The sequence below is a fragment of the Acromyrmex echinatior genome, chromosome 4 (genome assembly GCF_024713525.1).
Source record: "Acromyrmex echinatior isolate Ae372 chromosome 4, ASM2471352v2, whole genome shotgun sequence".
In the NCBI taxonomy this organism is placed as follows: domain Eukaryota; kingdom Metazoa; phylum Arthropoda; class Insecta; order Hymenoptera; family Formicidae; genus Acromyrmex; species Acromyrmex echinatior.
The window spans coordinates 10,964,557-10,990,230 of NC_141855.1; the positions used below are offsets into that span (position 1 = coordinate 10,964,557).

At 38.7% G+C, this 25,674-nt stretch overlaps 1 protein-coding gene across 2 annotated transcripts; it reads left to right on the plus strand.

Moving 5' to 3' along the window:
• The first annotated feature begins 13 nt into the window (after nucleotides 1-13).
• On the plus strand, nucleotides 14-24,468 carry LOC105147138 (LIM domain-binding protein 2 Chi). 2 transcript variants are annotated; one of them, XM_087405603.1, is made up of 3 exons: nucleotides 14-2,669; nucleotides 4,394-5,048; nucleotides 5,168-24,468. In XM_087405603.1, the coding sequence occupies exons 1-3, from the start codon at nucleotides 2,645-2,647 to the stop codon at nucleotides 5,220-5,222; spliced, it is 735 nt and encodes a 244-aa protein (XP_087261729.1). In that variant the 5' UTR covers nucleotides 14-2,644; the 3' UTR covers nucleotides 5,223-24,468. The 2 variants fall into 2 exon arrangements, with proteins under 2 accessions (XP_087261729.1, XP_011056255.2); XM_011057953.2 differs by lacking the exon at nucleotides 5,168-24,468 and having other exon boundaries at nucleotides 15-2,669; nucleotides 4,394-5,052.
• Nucleotides 24,469-25,674: the final 1,206 nt, after the last annotated feature.

Sequence of the window (25,674 nt, forward strand, 5' to 3'; positions counted from 1 at the left end):
CCACGGAAATTCATCACGATTTAACGCGCGTCATGTAACGTTCTCCGTGTCCTTTGCGAATTTGAATGCGTAACATTGCTGTCACGCACATACATACACACATACACGACGCATGCATGCAACAGGCGACACCGCGTTGCCAAAGTTTCCTCCTGATTAATCGATCGAAAATTATCGCGTCCAAGTCCGCTGATGTGTAACCGTTTCGCGGGATACGAAAGCCAGTCGCCAAATTGGCGCGAGTCACGCCTAGACTTGGGGGCGAGACCAGCCACGCAAGTTGCTTCTTTCCTTCCCTCGGGAAAATAATTCGTCGAGCGCGACGGAAAGAAGTTCAAGTTCCGACGCGACGCTTACGAGGCAAACGATATCGTGAAAGGTCGCGAGCGCGCTGCCGAGAACGTTACAACTTATAGCCGTGAAATTACGCGAAGCGTGCTGCGTAGAGTACACGAGTGACAATCGATACCGGTGCGAGAGCGCCAAGTGCGTAACGGTGTGTAGCACCTCGACGACGATCGACGTTTTGGCAAGACAGAGAGTTTTGAAAAAAGAGAGAAAGAGAGAGACAGAGAGAGCGTGAACGATTAACGTGCGCGTCGTACAAGTCGCGATCGCGACCGTCCGCGGCGTCCGCGCCGGCCGGAGAGACAGAGACACGTTTGTCGCGCGGCAGGGACGCCTGGCAGTGACGTGAGCCGGCGCGTCGCGACTCGCGACGCGTCGCCATTCGCGTGAGATCAGTGGTGAGGTGGTCTGGTGGTCGCGCGCGAGAAACAACAAACCACGCGGCCAAGGAAGGGGTAGAAGAAGAACAGACGATTCTCCTTCGGGGGAGGTACGTGCGTGCGTGCGTCGCGTCATGAAGACGCGGCGGTACGGGAATGTACGCGACGAAACTTGGATCCTCGCGGGCCCTGATTTTTCACTACGGCCGTCGCCTGCGCTCGACGAGCGGAGGAAAGTACCGGAAGAATGGCAACCCTCTTCGGTGTTGGCGCGTGGAATAGCAATTATCGTCTGCGGCCGAGGAAGAAATCCAGTTGACACTCGGGCGTGAGTGGAGACATCGAGAAGGCGAGAAGCGGGGAACGGAGACGCCGCGGACAACGGGAGGAAGGGAGACGAGAGAGGGAGAGAGAGAGAGAGAGAGAGAGAGAGAGAGAGAGAGAACGAGGAAGAGGGATAAAGAGGGCGGAACACGTGGTCCGCGAGGGAGCACTGGAGCAGTTTGGGGACGAGGTGCGTGTGTGGCTTAGTTACGCTCCTGGCGCACGTGCGTAGTGCATGGTGCATACCCGTGAGCGCTTCTGCCGTCTGCGGTGGCACCGTGACACGTGTGAGTGATGGAAATCGGTTTATTATGAGCGTTTATTATCAATAACGGTATATATCGTATTTCTCGCGATTTCTCGCGACTGTTTGCGATTCTATGGAGTGTGTATACATATATCTCGTTATTGCATCAAGATTTCTCGTGACGTGCCAACGCGATCATTCGCAAGAAATTCGCAAGAAAATTTTCAACAGCGAACAAACGATTGACGACAATTTCCGATCCCTCTACGAGCTCGGTGAAGTTGACAGCGCGAGCGAGAGTACAGTTGTCGCGCGTGAAAGTGTCGCCCTCGCATTTCGCGCCAAGTCAGCTTACGTCCCTGACTAACAAGTTGATCTGGTGAGTTGGGTGGTGTTGGTTCGCTCTCCTCGTCTTTTCTCTCGCTCATTCAACCCTTTTGCGCTCCCTTTACCTCTTTATCTCTCGCTCGCTCGCTCGTTTTCTCTCCGTCGAACGCGGAACGGGAACGGGAGCGGGAGCGGGAGCGGAAGAGAGGAGAGAGAGAGAGAGAGAAAGAGAGTACGTGCGCGCGCGCGCGGGCGGGCGCACTCGCGAGGTCGCTTGTGTTTGGAACGTCGTCAACTTTTCTGCAATGTGACGATGCGGGGGATGAATGGTTACTAGCGTCATGTCGCAGCAGTGCACGCGCCTGGGAACGGGTGCGCGGCCGGAGTTGGAGTACGTATGAGCGCCGGCCGGGCCGAGGCGTCCTGAGACGTCCTGAGACGTCCTGAGTCGGCGACACGCACGGTCAGCGCTGAGCGCAGCGGAGCGACGATCGTTGGAAAAATGCCGGCGACGCGACCGCCGCACGACGACGGCGACGGGCCCTTGTTGTTGTTGTTGCCGCCGCTGTTTCATCGAGACGAGCTCGCTCGCGCGCGCGATGCGCCGCGACCAACGACCGACGCGGTCGCGGATTCCTGAAGCGAGCGTACCGGTTGGAGTGTGCCTTCGCCTTCGCCTTCGCCTTCTCCTTCGCCTTCGCCTTCACTGTGAGCCGTGAGTCGTAAATCGTGAGCCGTGAACCGTGAGCTGTGAACCGGCCGGACGTGTGTCTCGTCTATTCGTCTACTGCTCACTACTGGTTGCGTGTAATCGCGCACTGGTTTAGGTTAGGTGTGCCGGCACATAACCTTAAAACAAGCAAGCGGCATCAACTAACAACCACTCTGAGCCGCGCTGGAATTATTATTCGTGAGAACGATCGGGAACGAGTTTGTGCACTCTCGTTCAATTTACATATCGGATTTCTACGCAGTGGGTGATCGGTGAGGGTGGAATGAGCTGGGTGATCACAGGACAATGAAGGCCAATGGGACAAACAATGGTGATTTTCTTTTACATATGTTTATTTCTGCAAGTGTACTTTCTAGCTGAGTGATTTTTCAGGACTCTGTCCTTATTCAATAAGAAAAAAATGTGCAAAACTTTGTGATGATGTTCATACTTTGGAGTATTGTTTACATAGGATGAATCCTTCGATGCTCTTATAAACATAAGAGTCTTTATCTTGTCTCTATTTATCAAAGATTCATTTGTATGATAGCTCAGTCGTATGATTTATATGAGCTGCTTTTCATTACTTTTTCTGTCATGAACATGAGACGAATAAGATAGTTTTAGGCATCAGTGATTCATCTACTGCAAGCGCAATTTAATTTTTGATAAGAAAGGTATATTCCTTTAGATTTACATCAATTATTGATGCTGTTGTTAATGTTGTTGTATTATTAGTATTATATATACTGTTATTGGAAAATGTTATTTATACTACATAAGGTGTTTTACAAGGAGACAAACTTCAGAATATACAAAGTGTCTTAAGAATGTGTAATGTGAATACAACTGAATATCGAAAGCCTAAATGGTTTGAGCTGAATCTTTAGTGCTTAAATGTTTCAGTGTAAATTTGTATACATAACATTCAGTTCTGTCTGCAATTTGTGCGACGAAATCATTTTCTTGAAATGCAATCGTACACTATGATAGTAAGATAGAACTATGATAGTAATATCACAAATTAAATAGACCAGCAATTTAATAATATTCACGTTAGTAAGCATTTTAGAAAGCTGTAAATAATTTATTGCGAAAAATGTTACCTCAATCAACATTTGTCGCAATAATTAGTACATGTAAGAAAATGTACATGCGTTTCGGTATATAAATTGTAAAACTGGATAATATGCATAACATAAATTTGCACCAAAACATTATTTAAGTATCAAAAATCTCCAGGTCGGACCGTTTATACTTGTAGAATATGTTTTCCAGGGCATTCTAAGCAAAAAGTTCATATACACTGTAGGTCAATTCGGCTCGATTATTGAAATATGAAAAATTTATTCTTGTCAATAGTGCCTAACGACGGATTCGAAGCACCATTTTCCATTAGATACGCAGTGTGTTGTTTTAAATATTTATTTTGCATTGAAGATTGGCGTTTAGGTAATAATTAAGGTAATCGCACATTTCAATAATAAAAATGTATCTAGAAATTTGTAGTAGAAATAATCATAATGGTTAATGAGCTATTTATTATTACTACTACAAATTTCTAGATACATTTTTGTCGATTAATAGACTGTTAAAAATGTTAAGTGTGTCACGTTATTCCTAAGAATTGCCTAAAATATTTATCTATGCTGAATATGCAGATATAATGTTTTGATACAATGAGCAGCAGGCAGCAGAAGATGAACATTTTGAATAATTAATATGATTAAGAGATAATATTCACATCTGATATTTTTTGTCTTATAATATATATGTCTAAATTGTCTAAATCTCGATAAGCCAAATTGACTTGTATATCTGTATGTAAATTTTTTTTGCTTAAAACGATTTCTGAAAGTTTGTTGGTTTCCTTTGTCGGAACACATATATGAAACAATCTCCCATTTCTTTATATCTTCTATTTCTCTATATTTTAATCTTCAAATTAATTCTTATATTTATATCAATATTTATTACAGTTACATTGTAAAATTAATATAAAAGAGACATAATGTTAACGTATATATTGTCACTATATTGTTCATCTATTTACAGGCTGTAGCCGCCTAAATACGCCATTGGCAGCCACCACCACGCTGGAGGATCCCGGTACACCAGCCTCCTGGAAGGGCCCGCCGCCCGGTTCGGAGGCATCGCCTTTTACGCCCAATTCCGTCGGCCAGGGTGGTGGTCCTGGCTCGGGTCCATACAACAGTACAGGCGGTCCACCTAGTAATGCGGGCTTTCAAGGGCCGAGTCCGTTTCCCGGCAGCGCCGGTAGTCCAGCCGGGGCACCGCCATACCAAGGCCCACCGCCTGGTTCGGCGACGCCACAGTACACCGCCTCCCCCGCGCCGAGCGGTTCTTCGACGCCCGGTCCTGGACCACCACCTAATTCCACCGGTTTTCCACCACCCCCGAATAATTCCGGTCCACCGTACAACGGGCCCGGGCCCAGTCCGTTTGGATCACCTTCCGGTGCGCCACCGCAATTCGTTGGCCGACCCGGCTCCTCGGGACCACCGTTTGTACCACCTGGTGCCGGTAATCCGCATTTCCCCTCGCATGGTCAGCCGTTCGGCGGACCACAGTACGGTATACCGCCTGGAAGTCCTTTTGGACCAGGAGGACATCCTATGGCTGGACCTATGGGACCTGGACATCCAGCGATGATGGGACCCGGTGGTCCTGTTGATAGGCTCGATCAAGGGTAAGTTTTGACTCTGATTTCTTGCATGTTTTCAATCTATAAAGCGCGAGTAATTATTCTACTCCAAAATAATTATGATTATTAAGTCTAGGGATCTTTTTGCTATATAATGTTTATAGGGAAGAACGTGTTTTTTCTGTGTACATGCTGATAGCCTCACAGATATTGAAATAGAGAGCTTTGCTCGCTCTATTTTGCAGGTATAATTTATGTTCGTGAATCATCTAATGTTTCGACATTACGCTCTCTGATCGAAGCAAACGTTAAAGTTTGCTATAAACGATAACACATACAAATATAAAATTATTATTCCTACGAATCGCGATTGTGTGAATTGCGATAAACTCCGTTATGGATATTTTCACGGGCGTTAAAACATATTAGATTTTAAATTAAATTGCATTTTCTAATTATAAACACATATTATACTAGAAAACTTTGGAAAGATTTTATGTACTGAGAAATGGAGCGCGATTTGTAGAGAAAGTTGCACGCAGCAGTGGTTACGCTAATGATTATTAATCGCAGTGAAAGTTGCTATTATTCTGATTTGCTGTAATTTTAGGTTAGAGAATTGCAGATTATTTAGGAAACATGAATGTAAAATTTTACGATCTACATTTTAAAGTATCAAATCAACGGAGAAACGAAGAAATCTTTTTTTCATATTCGCAATATACATATATTTACTGGAGAAAAATTTATTTTAAATGTAGCTCTTCTTTATATCTGAATTTTGTGTATAAATATTTATAAATATTTTATAAATAATTTATAATTAAGTTAAATACTATATAATATAATATCAACATTAAGAAGAAATTGTTGGTTTGACTACATTAATTTAATTGTTTTTGTTTCTTTCATTCTTCATCGAAAGAAATAAAGACGAACGAAATTTAGTCAAATGAATAATTTTTTTTTTTAGCCAACTAATGAACTATAGTATGAAACCATGAAAATAATTTCAATTATTATAGTGATATATCTTCTTGGATCTCTCTCTTTATTGTACACTGTAGCTTTCAAGTTCTTTACATTCATTTTACTACTATTTCGTTTCTTTTAATATTTCTTTTTATCGATTATTCTTATGGTATTTTAATGAAAAAAAATGGCTCATTTCTATATTTTATATTTTTAGAAAAAAAAATGATATATGTTTCTATATTTAATATATTCTTATATATACATTGCAATACACAAAATTCTCTTAAATCTAAACATTCCAAAATAGACAAAGTTGAAATGCGAAAAAAGGAAAAACTATTGTCTCTTATTGACGTATTAATTCTGTATATTTCTAGTTTCTGATATCTCTAAAAATCGACACCAAAATTACGAGACATAAGAAAGCAGAAAGTAGATAAACAAATTAAATTTGTATTCGTTAGAAATATTGTCAGGAGCCTGAAAGGACCTTGCATTGTCAAAGCGACTCTTTGTGTAGAGAATTTTTTTTGATAAATAAAAGAAGCTAACAACACGAGAGTGTAGGGTACACGTCGTGTGTGTTGACATTCCTAGATAAGATGGTGCACAGGTAGCTGACGTTATTTACTGCTCGTTTCCCTTCGGTTCGCATTCTTACTGATAGTCCTCGAGCACGCTCGCATTTACGCCCTTTGGGATCCATCTTAATCGTTCGCATCGTTTGAGTCGTCATTGCCGTTGTTCCGGAGACAAACACGTGGAACGTTCATACGCTTGACTAACTTATCACATACTTCGGGCGCTACGTTGCGCTGACTCGCAGACTCTTACTCGCGCGCACGCATGAACGCACTCATACGTACACGGAGAAGCGCGCGGGGTTGCTTGGTCGAATGGCGGAAACCAGTTTTTTGAATAGTTTTGTAACAAGCGTCCAGGGCTGTTACGCGCCCTGGATTCGATCGGCCGAATCGGGGAATGAGGCGGAACGTATTACTCGAAACTTGCACGATGTGCGCGATCAGGCTGGAATGCGAGAATGGATCGGGGCGGAAAAAAATCCGTTACGATTCTAACAGTTATCGGTACGTACATATGCATGTGGGACGATAGGCTAATACCGCGGTATATAACCGGGGTCATTTTTAGGCGTCGACACGTTCGATGGAAATATAGTCGCGGCACACATAGGCGCATACATACGTACTCGTCGAATACGAGGAAGGGAGATACATTTGCACTCGTGTTACACGTGCCCACGTGCGTGGTATGGGTGCGTGGGTGCGTGGGTGCGAACGCACGGTGTGCTCCGTGCTCGTCGATGTATGGAATATTCTAAATTCCGCCAGACCACCGAACCGATTGCGTCAAACATGCGGATAGACGCGGTACGCGAGTAACGCGAAGGAACTTTCCGCGTTTTCAAATACGAGGATAAAATTGCGTAAAAAATTTTAATACATGTTTTTTAATACATGTTCAATATTAAGTAAACAAAGGCTATTCGAACCGAGCTAGGTATATCTTTGCTATATAATACAATCAAACAATATAAACAACATCAGCAGTGATAAAAACAGACGTTTTGACGTTTTGATCTCTCTGGCTTATCTGGTCATTATCAGTGTAAATTTAAAGGTACAAAATTATCATCAGCGATGATAAACTATATAATTGTTACTTAATATGAAATAGAGCGCAAACCCGATGTGCCTTTTCATAAGTACTTTAATATACCGGGTGTAATAAAACGATCGTATCAGACTCGAAAAATATACATTTTCTTGAAAAAGAAATAAGTCTTGTTTCAGACAAAAGAGATTATAGGATTTCAAGTAGCGTATTTATATATATAATAATATGAGTTTGACCCTGAATAGCGTTGTCAAAGTCATATAAAGGTCACCTTGAAATTTTTTAAGGGAACTCCCCATTTTTTATTGCATATCCTTGTAGCTGAAGTTGAGATATTTTTAAAACACTACAATAAAGTTTTTTTTTATTAATTAGTACTTTCTCGAGTTGTAAAGCTTGAAAGTTCCTTTTAATTTCGTTTTTACGTAAAAATAAAAATTAGAGAAATAACCTCCAATGATCTGGAACAAATGTTTTCAAGATCATGACTTTGAGCAACATTCAATGGGTTGGTTCGGCCCGTCAGCCAATCATCTTGGGTAATGCTAATGCCGGTGGTATTGTAACTTTCAAGCATATAACTTGAAAAGTATTTGAAAAGTACTTGATAAAAAAATTTTATTTTATTATAGTGTTTTGAAAAGTTCTTGAAATAAGCTGCAAGAATATGTAGTAGGGGGATTCCGATTACAAAATTCAAAATGATTTTGCAACTTTCGTCTGAATCAGTTTTCAGGAAAATGTTTATTTTTGGAGAAAATAGCCAGATATGGTAGCTCTATTACACTCGGTACACAGCCTTGGCAAAAAGTATTAGGCACCTATATTACATTTTTTATCGTGGTTACCGGCATTATGTGTAAATTTAAAGCATTTTTAAAACGAAGGATGACACAATAAATATCATAAGTCAATTTTTTAGCTAAAACGTATTATATAATGGTAAATAGATAATAAAGATGCTTGACATTTTTGACCAAGGCTGTATATTGGACATATATATCAGAGATCAACATGCTTCATCAAAATGCTTTAGAATGGTAAAGCGTTACGTTTTAATAGCGGGAAGATTTTAAAATAATTAAGAAGTATACAAAATCTAATTATAAAAATATTTAAAATTAAAGATCAGAGACTTTTGGAGCATTAAATCTTAAAAGCATAAATGTATCGAGATTTTTGGAAATTTTACTTGGAAATTTCGTGGAACGAAAGCTTTTTTTAATTGGATGTTTAATAGGTGCCTAAAAAAATAATCTTCTATATATAGCAGTTAAGAAAAAGTTTTCGAAAGGGAAAGTCGTGACTCGGAATTCACGAAGGATTTAGTAGGGTATAATCGGAAAATATATACGTGTATTGATATGGCATTTTATAACCTTTGACGTTTTATGAATATATTCATATACGTTACTTGAAAACGTATTCGATAACGATACTCGATATCGGTGCATTTCGAAAACATAGCTCGATTTTAAAGGATCGTGTTCGGTAATACGTCGATGAAGAATGCGTAGGAAGTAGAACAACATCATTAGCGAACGGTGCTATAAGCTCTCCGCTGTTTTCCCGAGGGAGTTGAAACGAGGTGAGCCGCGAATAAACGTAACTTAAAAGGGAAGTTTTGCTAGCGAAGCGCGCTAGGTGGGTGGGTGACTCGACGTACACATACATACATTTCCCGTGCCATCGAGAGGCCTTAGGAAATTAATATTGCGCGAGTCAAATGCCGCGTTTGTTCTTTTTGGATTAAAATGCACTCGGAACGGCCGACCGATCTTCCTATGGAAGAAATTAATATGTCATATTCCAACGGTGCTATTACGCGAGACAAATAACGCTCGTATTTCAAATAAAAGTCGCAACGGGAATAATCGATGTATTTTCTTAATGCGTGTGAGAAGAGGCGCGTTTCGATAATGGCAAATTTATGGTAAGGAATTGTTCCGCATTTTTCCCGGGAAGGATTTTTACGATTTCATAGCATCGCGCGGCGTTGCGCAAATTTATAGCCGTAACGACGGAAAATCGTTCAATAGCGTCGTATTGAATTACCGGAATATTTTTCTGAGAACAAGGATTAATGCACTGTCCGAGCATAATCGGTGCGAGCGCGCATTCTAGATGGAATTTATTATAGAGCCTCGCGGTGCACGAGAGTCGCGCATGTCATTAATCAGTCCCGCCGCATCTCGGAGACACGATAGATTGCCTTTAATCTGTCTAATTAACGATATATACGAAGATTATTAAGTAGCCACGAGCCAAGACGATGGCGCGTCATTGCGGAGGATTTATAAAATTGAAATGACAAAATCGGGCGAGTTTCGCTAATATGAATTTTAATTCCTGTCCACTCTTAATTAACTTACATAAATTATAGGGTAACCCTATAATTTCGTCGACATTGAATAATCGTCCACCTGTCACAACTTGGTTAACACTTTTCTCTGTCGTCCTCTCCCCTTTCCTCCCCTCCCCTTCCCCTCCCCCCTCCCGTCCCGTCCCGTCCGAGGGAACACATATACGCGTTCTCGGCCAGAGGAGCGGAGAAATTGCAGTAAGATAAATTAGCCAGGATAGAGTGTATTTCTCTTTCTCTCTTCTTTTTTCCGTTATAAGTATCCCCGGCGTATTGTTCGAGAGTAAGACTGAAATAAAATAAGTGGACACGAGCTTTTGGCACGGATTGTACGACGCGAGGTGACGCGAACTTTTGTATGGTGTTGTACGCGACCCACCTCCCTTTTCCTTTCCTACTCCCCTCCTCCCCCTTTCACCCTATACCCTCCTAGCCACCCCGCAGAGGTTGTGGAGGGTGAGTCGGGGTTTGAGGGAGGCAGAGGGGACAGTGAGGAGAGGGGGAAAGAGTGAACGGAGGTTCTCATATTTCCAGTATTTTAATTTTTCACGATATCTCTCCGTACCGCTGTCTGCAAATTATTTGTCATCCTCCGTTCTACGCCCTTCGCCTTTTAGTACGCTCGAATGCCATTCTTTTGTCGATTTCTTCAGAGAACGAGATGTACGAGATGGACGAAAGATTCGATTGTTGCGACCATAACGCACGGATCGATAGTTAGCGCGTATTAAAGGTAGCACAAAAATTGCAGCAATTTCACAAATCTCGTGAAAGCACTCCCTTTTTCCATCTTGCTGTATCCTTTTTTGTAAAACTTGTAAGACTGTGTAAGAGACGGAGGAAAGTTATATATTCTTTATTGCGCTCGCGGGTAATATCGTTGAGAAAGAGAAATTCTTATAATAATTGCAATGATATTGTATTACAAATTTTTCTTTTAAGTTTTTTTAAATAGTTAAATACATATGAAACAAGATGTAGAGGACGTGTTGAAACAAAAAGTTTATCTTACAATTTCATTGTCAATTTTTACATAATTGAACATGGAGCAATATAATGGATGCAAGGCGTTACAAATATATCTCAGTAACAATTTTATTTTGACAAATTGCCATTCAACTGAAATTACTAAAAGAAGCATCAATTGTTCGCATGTATACGGAACGATACATTGAAGGTACCCTGTCCTATCGCTCGTATAGATAGAATCCTCAATAATATCGTAGATATAATAAAGTAGAATAAAGTAGATAAAAAATTATTTTTCTACACATACGTCACTTGTTGAGAACCACTTGGTTCCCTTCTCCTTTTTACTCTTCCTTTGGTGGTACGGATAGAGAGAAGAGACGGCAAGAGAGAGAGAGAGAGGAAGAGCGCCCATGGTAGGAGGAGGCGTTGGTTGGTTGGTTGATTGTTTGGTTGGTTGTTTGGTTAGTTGGTTGGTTGGTTGGTTGGTTCATTGATTGTTTGGTTGGTTGATTAGTTAGTTGGTTGATTGGTTGGTTAATTGGTTGGTTGGTTGATTGGCTGGTTGGTTGGTTGGTTGGCTGGCTGGCTGGCTGGCTGGTTGGTTGGTCGGTCGGTCGGTTGATCGCCCGATCGGACTCTTGGTCGGACCGAGGCAGCACTCGCTGGTGCGTTCGCCATCGCCGTTTACACTTTCGCGTGCAAAGAGATCCCTCGGAACGTGGGGATCCTCGCCTCGGCGTCGCGAGCGACGGCGCGACAGCAGGCGCGCATTTCGTTACCGTTTGTCTCAGGTCGTGGTCGAGCTCATGGTTCCACGCCGTTACTCTCACCGCGTTTCAGAAAAGGACAAGCGGAAATTTGGATCTCCGTGAAGCGATCTTTCTCTCTTTCTCTCTCAAAAATGCAGCGAGCGAGACAAAATCACCTCGTGTCGCCGCGGCGACGTGTAAATCGCGTCAACACTCGAAAAAGTATCAAATCTACGCCCGGAAAAACATTCCCGTGCACAACACGCGTAATGGATTTTTTTTTTTCAAGAGATTTACGCGAAAGACGCGAAGGTAGCTCGCTGATGGACCTCCGGCTAATCTTCGATATTTTATTTGTGCAGATTCTGAACGGACTGCAGTTCGGAATGGAGTTCTTTGGCAAAACGAGTGACTCGTTTGGGTTTCGCAGAAATTCAATTGCTCTGCGGAAAAATTATAGTAATATAAAATTATAGTTACACTTTTATGAAAATGGACATTTATTTTTGTTTATATAACAGTAATCAAGCTAAAGGTAAAAATTTGGATAACGAGATAAACGAAGTGATTGCCAAAAATAAATGCTTCTTTATCTATGCATATAATTATAAAATAGTTTGAAAAAATCTTAATACAATTTGCAACAGATTATTAGAAATGTGTTTAAATAATATATTAGATTTGGATTTTGCTTGAACCATGTAAAATACCAATGTAAAGTACTAGGTTGATAACGTTTTTACAGAGTCATTTAGTACACTACGGCGTTGCAGAGATGCTGCTGCATAGAAAACGCGTATAAGTTGCATTGCACTTGGAAATGGCAACGAGACGCCATGTATCAGACACTGTCTCGACCTGCCTTGAATTTATGGTTGATAATTTTCTCGGGCTGCAACTTGTTTCCCCTGGCTCTCGAATATCTTGCCCTTCTTACGCGAGTATTTCCTTACTACCTTGGTAACAACTTGTTCGTACTATACGACAGTCAGTCGTATTGGTATTCGTCCGCTTAAGACCAACTTCCACCGCTGCATTGAAATCATTCTCGGCTCCCAAACTGTCGTATTACGAAGAAGGTTGATAAAGATTATCACCTCCGCGTATATACGCCAAGTTATTTTAACAGCACAGTTGAAACTCGCATATGGTTATCTTTCGAAATAATTCCAGGTAAGGCGAAAAGGTAGATACTTATACGATATATATTTTTATCAATAAACAATATCTCTTTCATTTCCTTTTTCTTTCACTTTATATATTCAGAGGAATTACAAGTATTTTGCGGAATAGCAAATAAACGCAAATTTCTAATTCTGTAATTTCGTCGATCATGAATGTTTCCGCCGATTAAGTAGGACGTTATCCATTGTATTTTGTACGGGGGAATTCTCGCGATGGAAGCATGCGTTACTGCGATCGATGGACGGAAAATCATGTTGAAAAATGATATATCGATCGTCCTTTGGAGTTGCGCTCTTTGCGTGCATTATTAGCTGCGACGGCAATGCGTCGAGGAAAAGAGATAGTATTGATTTTTACCGATATTTAGCCGTGGAATTATCCCCTCCCCCTCCCCCTCCCTTCTACCCCTTTTCTCTCGGTCTGTCTCTCTTTCCCGTTCGCTCTTTATGGCTGCCGCCTTTTTTTTCTTTACTCCCCTTCAGCCCCTTTCTACTCGATCTCTCCTCCCACCGTTCCGCTCACCTTCCCTTCCGTTTTGCGCGTTCTGGCTCTATCGTTTCTTTCGAGCTACCCTCCCCAGGCAGCACCCTTCGCAGCGTATCCCGAAGGAGAAAGAATCCTGGGTGCCTGCAGAGGGATAGAAAATCTGAATACCTGTGACCCGGAAGGACGTTTCTATGCTAAGTGCGCGTTGAGCAACGATAAAAAAAAAAACTAGGTTTCTTCCCTCGCGCGAACCAAAAAACTTGTTACCTACGGAGTTTCCAACTTCCCGAAACACTTTCGAAATAAATTCGTCCCGACGGGAAATTATGAATAATAAGGATCTCTTGTACGAATTTTACTTTCTCGTTTTGTTACTTTTGTGCCTCTTGATGCGTCGTTGTTGTTTTTCCTGCGAAACATCGAGCCTGCATCCATACTGATAGATTTTACGCTTATCGCGTATTTAGCGTGAAAATTAATTATTGATTTGACGTGATACATTATCATTATTGATCTACGATTTAAAAGCAGTTTCGTAATTTATCTAAGCTTTGATAATATCCTATTCTCGCGAAGGTTTTAGATTGATGCTCCAAATTCAGTAGCACATTGGCATTCTGTGTTGAAGAAATAAATTATTGACTTCTTGCATTATATCGTTACTCGGAGAAGACTTACTCCCTTCGGGATCGCGTTTCTTTCTTTCTGTTCTCTCTCTCTCTCTCTCTCTCTTATTTTTTATTAGTTTTGTCTCTCTGGCGACCTCTGTCGACTCCGATAAGGAACTCCGTAAGACTCTCCAAGGATATGTTAGCTCGCTACGCGGTGTTTCCCTAATCGACGCTAGTGTGCGAGGGTAGGTAGCACGGTTGCAGACGGGGTGGAACGAGAAGAACCCCTAATTTATAGAAGTAAGGCGAGAGAGCGAGGATGAGGGAGGAAAGGAAGCGACACCGGCCGAAATCGGGGCGAGAAAGAGAGGATAAGGGTGAAACGAAGGGAGAAGGAGAGCGTCTCTTACTAAAATTCAAAAGTTCCTCGGCAGAGTTTACGATGCCGTCTAGCCGGCGCGACGCGTCGCACTGAGATTCTCTCGTCTCCGGCCGTTTCCTCCGTCTGCTATCCCCGTCTCCGCCCGTTCCTGTCGCATCCATCCTTTTTCCCGTGTCCTTCTTGAAATGTTCTTCCCATCCACATGTATACATGTATGTACAAGCAGGATCTGCTCCCATCTTAATTTTGGGATAGAGCACATCGTTCAACGGCGAGCTTTTCCTTCAGCTCGAACTTCAACTCAAAGGCTCGACTTGGAGAATTTTCGGAAAATACGTGATTTTTTTTTTTTTTTTTTTTTTTGATTCGGTTAGAAAGCTTTATTTACAGGAATTACCCTTTATTTACAGGACAAATATCGGATCGCTTTTGTTCGGGTTTCACACGGTTATGGTTTATCGTGGGAATTTCGCGCGCAACTTGCGGCCTCTCATCGAGGTCTGTGGTGATTTCGAAAAACTCTTTTCAATTCAATTTCGTATTGTACAGAAACGTTATTTTTTGTAATAACACATAGTTTTGCCTTTTTTCCAAAGTTATTTCAATTGCTCGAAACTATCAATTTCAAGTAGGATATCTGTGATATATTCGAGCTATCAGCTCAAGTATTTATGAAAGCCAAGTGTTTTGTCTTAAGGATGGAATTGTAAATAGTCAATTTAAGGTTGAGAAGAATAATTAATCTTTAATATTTTAATTCTGTTTTCAATATTTTTTACTATATAATAGATAGGTAAACGTAATAAAAAATTCTTTATTTCTTTTGATCTTAATTTACTAATTTATTATCAGTTTTATTTGTTGTCAAAATATATACCTAGTCTATACGCATTCTTATCTCGAAATAATTTAATCATTATATAAATGTATAATAAAATTTGTAATAAAAATTGTTAAATGTTTAAGTAGTGAAAAAATTTTAATTCACGTTACCAATATATTATTCATTATTATATTGTTGTTATCTTAACGTAGGAACAGTGCAGTGGGTGGAAAGGAACTATTGTAAATTCCGATTTTTACTGTTTCGGATTTTATCTGATGGAATAAATTGGTGAGAATTATAAAATTAATTAATATATAATACTAAGATATATTTATATAACATTATGAAAAATATATTTTTGCTTTAATTATTAAATTATAATAATCATATAGTTTAAAGAAAAACGACGAAATTAACCAATAAAAATGAACCAATGAATAGTAACAAAACTTTATTTAAAATCTTTAAATTAATATGTGAAATACATTTTTAAAACCAAAACTTTGACGATATAAGTGTTATTAAGTTTCATCTTTTTTTTTAATGAGAAGAAGAATAGTAGAACAGAATTAACATTTTTTTCTAATATAGATCTCAGCTGTGAATTAGAATATTGACAAAAAAAATTCCTGTTTATTTTATCATTTTAATAAGAAAAATTAGTTTTTTACCGGTTTTCTTAATTGATAAGAACTTTATACAAAAAAATGTGAAATTTTGCTAACTTTGCCTTAGTGCGCTTTTCAAGGAAGAGATTAATCACTTTAGTCAATTGAAAAGTCAGAAGCGTGTAAAGTATGCGCATTACTATACATTTATATTAAGTATTTTCCTTCGTACATTTTAAAGGAAATATTACGTTAATGATTCCGTTACTAATTCAACTCGAAGGACCGTTGTTAGAATGATACATGATCACCAAGCGACGAGGAGGAAAAGTCATCGTAAATCTATATTGACCATCATAAAACTGTTTTATTGCCGAAAGTCTCGGAAAGTCTCGGCAAACTTTAATCTCGGTTTTTAATCTAGGACAATGATTTATATTAGCAACGATATATTAGCATTATTAGCCCTATATCTTGCTGCATACACCTATACTATAATACCTATACTTAATGATAATATTTCTAGACACTCTTGAAACATCATCAAGTATTTATTAGTGATTATTTCACTTCTTTCTCTTCGCTATTCCATATTTCTAGCGAATTTTGGGTGTCTAATCAATCTTACCCTCTTGAAAGAAATTATACGATCGCTGTTGCAACAGTTTTCAATCTTATAAATACATATAAGTGAAAATTACGAGATTGAAATGACTCGAGGGTCCCGGAAACGGATGTTGGGATTAATTTACGATCAGTTACGATCAGTTACATACATTAATACCTATGCGGTGTAATGCATGTGCGGCACCGATAGATAGGTAGTCACGCGCGCGTCATAGATCCTCCAATCCTCCAATGTCTGTGGCTCCCTTATGTCGACACCGTCGACACCGTCGACTCGGGGCATGAGTCACACTCCGCGATTCCGCGCACAATACATCGGACATCTGGTCACGCACGGATTGTCCCTGGTTCCCTGGTTACTGGAGTTGGGGGATCGTACGGATCTCCTCCTCGAAGCTGCCAGCTTCTTACTTCCGCACATGTGACGCATCATACACCAAGGTGTCTCTCTGCGCACGACACGTGTACCTCGTTAAGTCGGTTATCTTAGGTATCCTTACCTTAGGTATCCCGTCCACCCGCTCGCTTTGATGGAAGCTACACGGACATCCGCGTCGTATCTCTACACTCGTTTCGATCTACAAGCCAAAATGTTTCTTTTTCGTGTCTAGTTTAATCTCGAGTAAATTGTAAGGAAATCAAGTTTTTATTGTGATGATCTCGCAAACAACTTATCTTCCGTTATCTTTATTTCAAGTAATTCTTGTTTATCTTTCGTAACTCCAGTTCTACCAGTAATTTCTTACTGTGCACGATATTTCTTAGTTAGGAATTTTTTGTTTCGTAAATTGAATAATTATTCATTAAATGTGTCGACACGGACTTGAGCGGAGAAATCAAGGATAATAACAGACATTTACTAAATAATAAATAATAATGAGAAAGTAATGATAATGGTGAATTAATAATGTATCCTTAGATAATATGCTCCCTTCTTTCCGCTGTAATTTTCCAGTGCGATTTGTTCCGGCACTTCTAGAAAAATACAGACTATTCGCTTTAATTGCCGCGCCTTTCACGAGAAATTACTCGCTCACTTAAAAATTTCCCCATTCTATTTAATAATTGATAATTCTCAGTGGACATTGCGTAGAATCAAGTGCCATGCTAAGTATGCTGCAACTTTCGTGATTTCTTCAACGTTTTATTATCGAATGTACGATCTTCAGTAATTGCGATGATGCTTAGAAGCGAATTTGAAAAAATTAGATAATTGACTATCGCGGCACATTGTCATCGAAAACATTACAGCACGCGTTTAAAATACATGCCAATTATTATTATATCTATATGTCTTCAAAGCTGTTTTCACTAATTCTATATACCTTTATAAAGATTCCCTTTTTAATTGGCTCTCGTCCGCAAACACGCTTTGTTCTTGAGTCCGTGAATCTCTAGTATAGAAGTTTCATACATTTTTTTGAACAGTTACTGGACAGTTTCATTAATTCTGTCTAGTAACTGAAAAGTAAAATTAGGATCGAGATTTAGGATCGAGATGTAACGCTTTGTCTGCAGTTACATCTCGATTGGGCACAAAAGATGCGCACACCCTGAATCTGAATTTATTTATTGAATAAAAACAGGACAATAAATAGATAAGCACACGCTCATATCGCTGTATTTCGTCTATGTGTATAACAAATTTTCTAACCTGAACAATCGTCAACTGATGAATATCTCGCGGGGCAGAGCGACGCTTTTCTTTCAGATGCTTTCATTTCGTACAAAAATATGTCTAATGAACATAATTTTATCAATATTTATTGGATTACTACTAAGATGATTAAATTGAATAATTATCTAATTTTGTTATGTATATTTTTGTATATTAAGAAAAATTAGTAATATTAGATTGTAACTGACTGGATGTTCAGTTTAACAGCATAAATTTCTATCAGGATACAATTGATTGTTTTGACATGGATAATCTGTTTCTAATTTATTGAACTTTTACTATAAGTATATTTATTGATTTGTTCTGAAGAAGATCATAGCAAATCTTACATGGAAAGAACAATTTTGCTCAACATCTAAAAACTTAATTAATTACAGATCTAAAAATAATTTTGTTGAATCATTAAAATGATTACGTAGGATTACGTCTCAAGCGTGATAAACAATGTTGCAACGAAATTATTTTCAGATCTGTATCTAGATAAATTTTTAGATGTTTCAACAAAAATATTCCTTTCCATGTAGTATTCAATAATATTTTTGCGTAATTCTCACAATTTCTAATTTGAGAAAACTGCAAGCCGGTCGCCATTTGTCGGTCTTGATTTGTTACAATCCTATAGACTGAAGCTGCAATACGTAATGTCACAAATTGGTTGGAATAGTATTTTTCACAATAAATTCTTTAATCTAGGATTGCATGTCTTTCACGACAAATAATCGGCGCGCAATTTGTTCAAACTGAAAATTGTAAGATTTACGCAAAAATATTATTAAGCACCAAGATTTGTTTTGATCAAACATGGCCTTCTTCGTATATAGATATAGGTATTTGTACAGAAAAAGAAATGTTTTAATTATATTGTATTTGATATAATGTGAGTGTGGTGACATTTGTGCTAATTGCTGCATGCCAAGTCGAGGGGAGCGATCTCGAGCGAAGAAAGAACGCAAATAAAATAAACGCAGACAATGACAAACGTACGTATTTCTTTCGTAAGGTGAAAAGTGAAAATTTGTGTTCATTTTCAATTTGAAAAACGTGGCCGTATCTTTCGTATAACTTTTTCAGCCACACTACGTAAGTATTTAAAAGAATGGCATTCAACGTTATGCACGTTTCATCGACTTTTCGATTCTTCGGGCATTTACAGTGCGCGAAGCTTTGTCGATCCTTTTCATTGAGTGCTTGTCGTCTCCCTTTCCTGACGAATGCGACGTGAGTCATTAGCGCAGGTCACGGCGTTATTAAAGACAATGAAGCAAACTTTATACGAGCGGGGGTACGGGGCCAATTACTTGGCAATTAGTCGAGCGAGCAACAAGTGAGCATCGCCACGGACCTCTCTCTCTCTCTCTCTCTCTTCTTCTCGCGCCTCCCTCCTCCACTCTCTTCTCTCGTCTTCTCAGCCCACCTTCTCCGTCGTTCATTTCTCCGTCGTGGACCGACATCGTCTTCTCCGAGATAGGTCGCGAAATACGCGGAAGAGCGTGTTTTCCAATTGTCGATCGATTTGTCTGACCTTAATGTTGTTTCCATTACTCTAATCGCATCTGTATACCTATAGTCTAAAACTACTTTCGAAATGAAGTTAATAGTAATTAATAAATATATGGAAAGAACGATTTTGTTGAAGTATCTAAAAATTTTAATATAGATTTGAAAATAATTTTGTTTAAACCATCAAAATAATTATGTAAAACGCTCAAACTAAAATTGTTGTTAAAATGTTAAACATTTTTGCTGCGTATTATCATCAATGCTTTTAAGCTTTCTGCATAAATTTTTGACAATTCACAAAATTCACAACAAAATTATTTTTAGATCTGTATCTAATTAAATTTTTAGATACACATCAGGAAAACCATTTTTTCCGAGTACGATAGGCTGAAAAAATTTGTTCATCATTTTCTTACTTAAAAATACTTAAAAATGTATTTTTTATATTTTATCTTTTTGCTAGAAATGTAATAAGGAATTGTACGTATGAAAATAATGCTGATATTGTTCAGGGAATCAATGAACGATCGAAAATATATATTTCTTCCTTATTTAACGACAGTGCATCTTCAAAAATTGAGATGTAAATAAAGTGAGGTCGCGATCCTTTTCATCGAGCAAAATGGTTGGCGCGTAGCAACAAGCCGGGAGCACACAATTCTAATTATAATTTTTAACAAGTCGCACCTACATTTACGTGCTTGACGAGGTGACGAAGCGAGGGGGCGAGAGCCACGGTGCAGGAAATTCGTCCCCGCGTACTTTCGCGTTTGCGATTTTTGACTCACACTCCGACTACCGCGTTATGTACACCCTTAAGCATTCAGGTAGATGCAAGAGGGGGGGATAGGATAGTAGAGGATATACTCCGACTCAGAAGTTGACTCGTCCTCTAATTAGAGATGATTATACAATTTAGAAAATTTAAAAAATAATAAATAAATAATTAATTAAATAATTTAAAAAATTGTATTTTTAGTATTTTACTGTTCTTTTAGAAAAAAGTTGTAAGAATATAAATGCCACTCTCCTTCCTTTTTTTATTCCGAGAAGCAATTTCCTACCGTTAATATGATAAACGTCTACGTAATTGTTTGCTCCTTACATTTTATTCGTTCACAAATTTCCTTCCGCGTAATAAATATACAAGCGCTCGACAACTGGAAAAAGCTGACCCCTTTAAAGATATATGAATTAATAATATAAAAACTCTTCGCTTATCTTGGATTTCGAATTCATTTCTAGATTCGAGGCTGATATTTGCCTGAAAATTGCCTCGAGAAAAATTTGGCGCGAAAAAATCTTGGAAGCAAAATAGAATATGTATATTTTAATAAAGATTTTAATAAGAAGAAAAATTTTTCCAGATTGGAACAAGTGCAAAGAAAATATATACCGTTATATCGTTAAATTCCGTATATATATACCGCATGGGCGGTATAATAATAAATTGCATTGGTGTAGGTAGCAATCGTTTTAATATCATTACGATTGATTACAAGCGTAACGGATTTATATTGCGCGATACGCGTATATTATATATGCTTGTGTATATTATAAACGCTAAAATTGCTAAATCCAAGAACGCCATTATGTAATAATCGTCGAGTGGATTTCGTTCGTCACATTCCAATCACATATCTACCGGAAAAGGCTAGAATCCGAAGCGTACGAGCGTATGTGCGTGCATACGCCGCAGTTAAACCGCTGAACCGATCGCCGGGAAAATTGGCCGAAAAATTCAGAATCCAATACGGGCGCGATACGCGGATTTACGGATTGCCACATTGTGGATCTCGCGGCCGAATCCCCGCGAGTTGAATTTTCGCCCGAAAATAGTCGCTACTCTCGACGGATCTCTCGCGGAGATCGTAAAAAATTTGCGACTAAAATTTCGCTATCTCAAAAAGCGGCGGGAAATTTCGCATTTAATTATTTCGAGCGAACCAATTTACGAAGCGGAAGCCCGCATATTTATTGTACAGTCCGCGACAGAATCCGGAAGTCAATGTCCGATGGTGCTCTACGTGCGATAAAAAGTTCTTACGTACGTGATAGTTACTTTCGGCAGGGCATGCTGTAACGAAAATTCGGAAATAGAACCGCGGATTTTTGCGCGTCGAATATCCGAATATCCGTTCGACGATATAATATTCCTCCTTGGGGGATGTTTCGTCGTCTCGATAGGCACGAGAGAAGATGGATCATTAAGGTGATGACATTGATGCCGTATCTCGGCACAAGAATGCAAAGTCCACTCGGTTACTTTTGCATCACTCTGTACCCGGCAACCCCCGCCCGGGGGTGGTGGGCTGGGTGGAGGGATGGGGCTGCGGCGGGCGTTTTTCAAATAATTACATCGGGCTGCGGTGGTGGTGGGTCGCCATGGCAACCGCAGTGCCTTCAGCATCCTACGACTGAAGGCAACCGAGCAACCGAGTGGCGCAACCCGGTTCTCTTGCTGCGGACTTTGGGTGTGCGAGCGAATGGAAACGGTTTCCGCGGACATCGGCAGCGGAACAGCCTTTCGCGTTCGCACCCCCGTCGCTGATGGAATTGAATAAACAACCACGGATTGGTAATCCGCGAATGTACTTTCTGCGTTTTTTGCCAGCTCTCTCTCTCTCTCTCTCTCTCTCTCTCTGGTAAAATACTTCCTTCCTCCCCGTGATTATTCATTTCACGGTAATATTTCTTGTTTGTCAAGTGTTTCTTGTTTAATTAATGATTGAGAGAGAGCAAAAATGAATGTATATGAGTTATGTGTGTGTTAATATCTTTAACATTCTATTATCGATTCAAAGTTGACGATTGTACAAATGACGCAACATAGAGACGTTTACATTCAAGAGCTAATTTTGCTAAATATCATGATATTAATATTTATGATACAAAATCCTGTATAGAGAATTCTTCATAAATCTGCAGTTTTTCTCAATAATATTATTTATGGAAACTTTTCAATTAGCAATGTACAATAGCCTGACGATTTTATTTAATTCTTCTATAATATGTTATTCAGTGAAATAAATATGATATAGCAATTTTTTTTTTACTTAAAGATAACTTTTATGTAAATGTGATTTCTAAAATGAAATATTAGAGAGAAATATTGTATTTCTACATGTGTATATTTAATTTGTAATTATTACAATTTTAATTCAAATAAAAAATATATGCGAGAATAATAATTATTATTAAATCGATATAATAAAATTTGATTAATGATAACATTGCGACAAATTGAAATAGGAATCGTTCTCCAAAGCTTTCCCACTTGTATATTTTACCGAGTATATTAGAAGATCTTCGGCGAATTGCTCTTACGTCGTCTAGTGCGATACAGAATGTATGTATATCTGAGGCTTTGACATAACATGGCCTTGAGTTCGTCGTGAAGTTTACCAGGCTACTTCACGCGTACGCAACTCGTGCCGACATAAGAGACTCTCGTGGCTATTTCACGATCATAAATACTAAACACCACTGACTCACAAAGGCAACCGCGTTATACGGAGATAACTTTTATCTAGATTACCGAAATTAGATCGTACGAAAAATACGATTGGATGGACACTCAGATTTTTTTAAGAAAGAAATTTTAAGAAAAAAATCTTTTTTACGAAAAACTGTCTTCTTATGTCTTTATTCTTTCATATGTTCCAAGTCAAATATGTATGTATGTTATGTATTGGTTCTGTAAGTTTTTTTTTAACGTTTTACATTGTCTTAAAGTGCAAAAGTTCATGCCCGATTAAAAAAAATTTTTTTATGTAAGTGCAGGACGCAATATTTTAAATTATCAACAACTATACTATTCACTAAAGCAAAATTTAAGAATCTGCTTATTAATTGTGATACTCGCGCTCACGATAATTTTTAATGGAGTTATGAGCAATCATACTAAAAATATTTTTTTTATTTAATCTAGGATAACTCAGTACAGTAAGGTTGCCACAGACTTGGAAAACCGAGGAAAACCAGGAAAAGTCAGGGAAATTGAAATTGGTCATGGAAAACAGGGAAAAATCAGGGGAAAATGTAAAAAAATCTAGAATTTCGAAATTTGCTCACAATTTCCTTAAACTACTCCTATTCCAAATAGTTATAATTTTTTAAATATTATATCTGACTGTATTTATAGTTCAAAACTTGCGCACTTTAAATGATTTTAACAAAATAATTATATTTTATTCAGTATTTTTATTTAATCCCTCTTTTTTGTCGTAACTGCATTCTTTTTTTCAAAACTAATTTATTTTTTGCTGGCTTGAATTTGCACCCAAAATTTTACTATGCTAAATTTTACTAAGCTTTTTTCCGTTTTTAAAAATATAGCTTTCCTGTAATCCTTGAGTCTGAATATTAAAATTTACATATTTTATATTAGCCATGGAAAATTTTCCATTTTCATCTGAAAAATCTGGAAAAGTCAGAGAATTTTAAAATTCATTTTCTGTGGCAACATTTTTTGTGCTGTAATAAAAAATCTAAGGAAATTTTTAAAGAGATTTTGTAGAGAAAATTTTAAGTTTTCACCTTAGAAAGTAAAAAATTGTTTGCAAATTTTTTTTGGACACGTGACAGGTCCATAATGTAAAAAGAAAAATTTCCATTTTGGCCAGTTCATAGTTTTCTATATGTAAAAGTCATTCACAGAAATATAGTGACCTTTCGAAAATACAGTTTTAAACTTTTTTTTTTATTTCATTTATTTTTAACAAAGTTGCAGCTACTTTAATCTTGAATAATAAAGTGGGCACGAATTTTTGTATTCATTCAATATCAATAGAGTAATTTTCTTAAGATTCAAATATTTCATTTCCCTTCAGTTAAAATTTTTTCTATTGTTCTATCCGTCGAAAATGTTGCATAAAATCTTTTCGTTGAATTAGATTATGTAAAAAGTAAAAAGTACCTGAGTGAGTTACGTTTGTTACGTTTAGCAATTAGCGGCTTGAACATTTCTGAATGTGCTTGCTAGGAAAGACAGGAAATCAGAGCTTCCTTAGTTTGCAGCCAAGCGTAAACCAGTCGAAATGTCGGAAGGACTTTACGGTACGTCAGTATTACGAATGCTAGGTACTCACGGTGTCACCTTCTCCTTCCTTCGATGGCTCACTCGACCTACTACGAGTACTACGTACATCTGCCTGCCTACACATCTAACATAACATGCTCATGGGTCAGCAGAGAATGAGCTTCGGACAAAGAAAGAGAAAAGAACAGAAGGAAAAACGAATGAGTGCATCGAGACAGAAACGTGAGAAAAGAATAGTGACAGAAGAACGTAGAAGGAATAACTGGAAGAGAAGGAGAGGTGATTGAAGAAAGAAATGTGACAGTGGGAAGGAGAAAGAGATAAAAGGAGAAAAAATGAGAGAGAGAGGGGGGAGGAGAGAGAGAGAGAGAGAGAGAGAGAGACGATGAGATGGAACGATAGAGTGGGGTCAGTTCGTGACCCGACCACCTGTGGAAGCAGCCAGTAGCTACTTCTTGTTTGCCGTTTGCGCATACCTCTACTCACCACTTATACGTAGTACGTATTACGTAGGCGAACCGCCAACCGATGACCGCGGTCACGGCTATCTCCGAAATTACGTTCTTGGTTCCCTCTGAATTCGCGCTTCGCGCCGTAATCCTGACGAGACACCGCGGTATTCGGCGCATCGGGCAGCTTAGGTGTTACAGGCGCATACATAACATAACATTCTCTCCTGGATATTCAATCTTCAAGTTATAATTTAGCGACTATCGTCATCGATCAGTGTTAACGACGTTAACGTTAAACATATTTTGTTTCGTCTACGACGTTTAATGTTGTTGAAATTTTTACGTCATTTCAATTTTAAGTTTCTAGTATTTCAATATTAGATTATTTGTTGTTGATATGTTGTGATAGGAAAGTAAAATTTTGAATAATGTTTATTCATTTTGTGACTGTTCTCTTTAACTGATAAAAACCTAAATGATACAATTGGATTTATCATTTAAAAAAATATTAATTTTAATCACAGGGGGGGTTAATATTATTAATTTATGTGTAGTTCAAAAGCCTGTTTAACTTAACAA

What these genes read in the sequence shown, in the direction of transcription:
- LOC105147138 (XM_087405603.1), top strand. Translation starts at nt 2,645, where the DNA reads ATGAAGGCCAATGGGACAAACAATG. An exon ending in GGCCAATGGGACAAACAATG is followed by an intron (nt 2,670 to 4,393) that starts GTGATTTTCTTT and finishes ATCTATTTACAG; the next exon opens with GCTGTAGCCGCCTAAATACG. An exon ending in GTTGATAGGCTCGATCAAGG is followed by an intron (nt 5,049 to 5,167) that starts GTAAGTTTTGAC and finishes TAATGTTTATAG; the next exon opens with GGAAGAACGTGTTTTTTCTG.